Raw genomic sequence first — 4150 nt, 5'->3', positions numbered from 1 at the left:
TACATCTTGACAACACTGGACCACCTCTTCCTCCACAGCATTTATTACATTGCAGTGTAAACTTTCTTTTCCTTTTTCTTGATTTTTAAAAATCATTTTATTCACTTTTTTGTTTGTCTGGTTTCCACACTGGAACATTTACCTGTGTATCTCCAGTGCCAAGCTCAGCTCCTGGCACATAGCAGATACTCAATAGATGTTTGCCGAGTGAATGTTGAATGAGTAGAATGTACCAGTGGAACTTGGCGGGAGGCAGAAAGAGAAGTTAGGCAGTTGTTACAGACACCCAGGAGGGAGGTGCTGAGGGCAGCAGAGATGTGGAAACAATGAGATTTAAAAAGGCATTGCCTTTAAACCTGCAACATAGGCATAAAGCAAAATAATAAAACTGTGTGATTTGGGCCCTATTTTTGGACAGTTCAGGCGAGCACTCATGAGTAGCATTGTTCTGGAAGCTGCTTATGACCAGGGCAGAGGTGAGGTTTGGTTGGTGGGGACGGGGAAATATCAATGCAGCTATCCACTGGCCAACGCACTGCCTACCCCACCCCACCTGCGCCCTCCAGGCCTGGGATGCAGTGAGAGGTGTGTATATCTGGAGTCACACAGGATTGGGAAGAGGATGAGAATAAAGTGTAAGAATATTTGGGAAGAACTTTGAAAACATTATGCTAAGTGAAATAAGCCAGATATAAAAAGGACAAGTATTGTGTGATTCCACTTATGTGATTTCCCCAGTGTATTAGTCTGTTTCTGTTGTTTACAACATAAATACCTAAAACTAGGTGAATTATAAAGAAAATGAAATTTATCGCTTACTGTTTCAGAGACTGGGAAGTTCAAAGTCCAGGAAACACACCTGGTAAGGGTTTTCTTTGATGGTGACGTTACAGCAATTCAGGGGACTCACATGGCAGAAAATGGCAGAGTGGAGAGAGACTAATGTCTCATGTGCTCTCCTTTTAAAGCCCTCAGAAACACACCCCCAACCACCATCTATAATCCAATTACTAAGGCCTGGTCTTACAATCCAATCACCTCTTCAAGGCCCCACCTTTCAATTACCATAATAGGATTTCCCACCCTCAACAGTCACAGTGGGGATTTAAGCTTCAATGAAGGAGGGGGGCGTCCAGTCTATCACACCTAGGACAGTCAAATCCATAGAGACAGAAGATAAAATGGTGATTAACAGGGGCTGGGGGAAGTGGGGAATGGGAAGTTAGCGTTTAATGGAGAGTTAAACAGAGTTCTGTTGGAGTGATAAGTTCTGGAGATGGTGATGGTTGTGCCACCGAATTGTACATTCAAGAAGGATTAAAATGGGGCATGCTCAGTTGCTTAGAGCACGGCCTTATAACACCAAGGTCAAGGGTTTGGATCCCCATGCTGGTCAGCCACCAAAAATAAATAGAGTTAAAATGGTAGATTTTATGTTATATCCATTTTACCACATTTGGGGTTGACCCAGTGAGCGAGGAGGAGAACACAACACTCGAGGGAGACCAATGGCAGCCTGTCCGTGCTCTGACCCTGTCCTGGTCACCTCAGAGAGAAGTCAGGTCAGGTCCAACCCATGGGAAACTCGTCAGCCAGAAAACAGGCATATGTTCCCCTTGTGTGTGATTGTACCCTTTCCTCTCCCCTCGCAGGGGTAGCTCTCCAGCATGCTGCATGAAGAGGAGAGATTTGTTCAGTATGTACTGGGAGCGGTAAGAAGGTGATCTAGGTTGTGGAGGAATGTTTGTGCAGGGGGCTTGCCTACCTTGACCTTGGGCCCTCCCTTACAAACACTCCCTCCAGCAGGGTTTGCTTGAGCTCTAGGTGTCTCCACCCCCTAGCTGGAGCCAGCCTCTAGAGTTCAGGTCTAACCTCGGCTTCTGGAGGCCTGCCTCCTGGGCCTTCATCTGCACAGCCGTAGCTTATCATAAAGGCATCCTTATCCTGGGCAGAGAAGACAGTAAGTCTTAGATCCGTAAGCCTTTCCCCATTCCACTCCCTGCTGGCCAAACTCAACTTGGGACAAGACTGGGGCATGTCCAGGGAGCGAAGCAGGGAAATCCCGTTTCTCAGGGCTTAGAAGGGAAGAAAGGAGGGTCCGGGGAAGGGTCAGGGTCCTTGAGGAGCCGTGACAGTTTTCTGACTTCAGAGAAACAAATTCCCATAAGAGGAGCCCATAACTCACCCCTTCATTATTCTAGATACAGGAGCTTCCAAATTCCTACAAATCTACACCAACAGAAGCACTCTTTTTACCACCTTAAAGCAAAGCTGGCGCTGGAACAGCAGAATTAGAAACTGCCTAAGGAGAACCCAGGCTGGTGATGCTCTCATTTCCCAATGATGTGAAATGAGGGAGTTAGGGACCAGACCCCATGTCCCTTGACTTCCAGCCTATTGCCTGTCCCCATACCATCATTGCTCTTAGCTCCCCTATTTACATCTAGTGGCTTGGGGAATTTGCCTAGGTCTAGCTCTGCCTTCTTGTCATGCATCTCCATGATTTCTCTTCTGCAGGAGATGCTCTGGTAAAACAAGTACAAAATGAATGCCAAGATGTTCTCCTCCATGGTGGGCATCTTCTCTGTCCTCAACACCATCCAGTTCTTCATCTTTGAACTCAACCAGGTTACATACTTTGGCTATGAGGACATGTTCACCGTATATCTGAACACAAAGTCCAAGGCAGTCTCTTGGATAATGACCCACAGGCAGGCCATCAGTGTTGGCCTATCCGTCACCACCATCGTAGTCAGCTGCTTCCTCGTTTATTGCATTCACAAGAGTATCTACACAGGGCTGCCGATCTATGCCCTGTGGATCATCACCTACGAGCTCATCAGCTTCTCCGTGGTCCTGCTTACCAATGGGGCCATCAAAGAGCAGTTCAAGGAGATGAGATACTTGCACTTGATCTTCCAAATCTCACGGATGCTCCTACACTTTTGCTGTCTGCCCTTCATCATCAAGCATGCGCATTCCCTTTACAAGGACCCCAAGCAGTATCCTACAGGCCAGATAGGCCACCACAGACATTCCTCCATCAGTACAATGGACTCGTGGCCACCTGTCGGGCTGGGAACGTTGTACCGCAAGTTCAGCTGAACAGGAAGAAGAGTGAGAAAGAGAAGGAGGGAGCGATGAAGGGAGGGACGGCCCTCCTCGTCAATGGAACCTTCCTTGTCCTGCCTGCCTTCTCCTGACACTTCTTGCCTTTTCAGGGCTTTTGAGTTTTATGAACTGAGGAGTGATTCTTGGGCAAGGGAGGGGGCATAGATCAATTACTGTGTGAGTGAGTATGAGAGAGAGATTTGTTTTAACAGTTAATGATATACTGCCTTTGTGCTTACTTGACCATCTCATTGGTATATGTTTTTGTTTCTCATAGTCCCCTCCTCTCTGCACTTCCATAGTTTCTAATTTTTCTCTTGTGGATTACCCCACAGATGCCTGGTTCTGCTGAGTCCTTTTGGAGCAGCGCTGGCCAATAAAACTTACTGTGCTGATGCAAGTGTTCTATATGTGTGCTGTCCACTAGCCACATGTGGCTGTTGAGCACTTGCATTGTGGCTATTACAACCCAGTAACTAAATTTTAAATTTTATTCAATTTTAATCAATTTCAACTTCAATAGCCACCTGTGGCTGCCTCGCGGCTACCACATTGGAGAGCATGGTGTTCTGGAGACTCACTTACTCCTGCATGTTACCATAGAAAGGACCCCTCTCCACCTTCATGCATCACTCTCCCTTCCTCTTACTTTTCAGAAAACAATTCCTTGTGTTGATTCATAATAACATGGCAAGAAGAATTTTCATTTAAGAAAGCTCAAGGATTTCTCAACTTGAGCACTACTGACATCCTGGATGGGATAATTCTGTCTTGTGGGAGGCTGTCCTGTGCATTGTAGAGTATTTAGCAGCATACGTGGCCTCTACCCATTAGATGCCAGCAGCATCCTCCCGTCTCCTCCTGTGGTGACAACCAAAAATATCTCCAGACATTGCCAAATGTCTCCTAGGGGGCAAAATCGCCCCCAGTTGAGAACCACCATTTTAAAGCAGCACATCCTCAGTGTAGAGCTGGTCGGCCACTACTGTTAACTAATGGAGAGCACGTTTTACTGAGATTTCTTTACATTCACCACCTT

The 4150-nt window shown here is 46.6% G+C and overlaps 1 protein-coding gene across 1 annotated transcript; it reads left to right on the top strand.

Annotated features, from left to right (window-relative positions):
* Positions 1–2544: 2544 nt before the first annotated feature.
* Positions 2545–3105, top strand: TMEM217B (transmembrane protein 217B). The gene has a single exon (XM_063096383.1). The coding sequence runs from the start codon at positions 2545–2547 to the stop codon at positions 3103–3105; it is 561 nt and encodes a 186-aa protein (XP_062952453.1).
* Positions 3106–4150: the final 1045 nt, after the last annotated feature.

Source organism: Cynocephalus volans, chromosome 5 (assembly GCF_027409185.1).
Source record: "Cynocephalus volans isolate mCynVol1 chromosome 5, mCynVol1.pri, whole genome shotgun sequence".
Taxonomy (NCBI): Eukaryota; Metazoa; Chordata; class Mammalia; order Dermoptera; family Cynocephalidae; genus Cynocephalus; species Cynocephalus volans.
This window is presented reverse-complemented; position numbering and strand designations above follow the sequence as displayed.

Coding starts and splice junctions, on each gene's coding strand:
- TMEM217B (XM_063096383.1), top strand. CDS start 2,545: ATGAATGCCAAGATGTTCTCCTCCATGGTGGGCATCTTCTCTGTCCTC.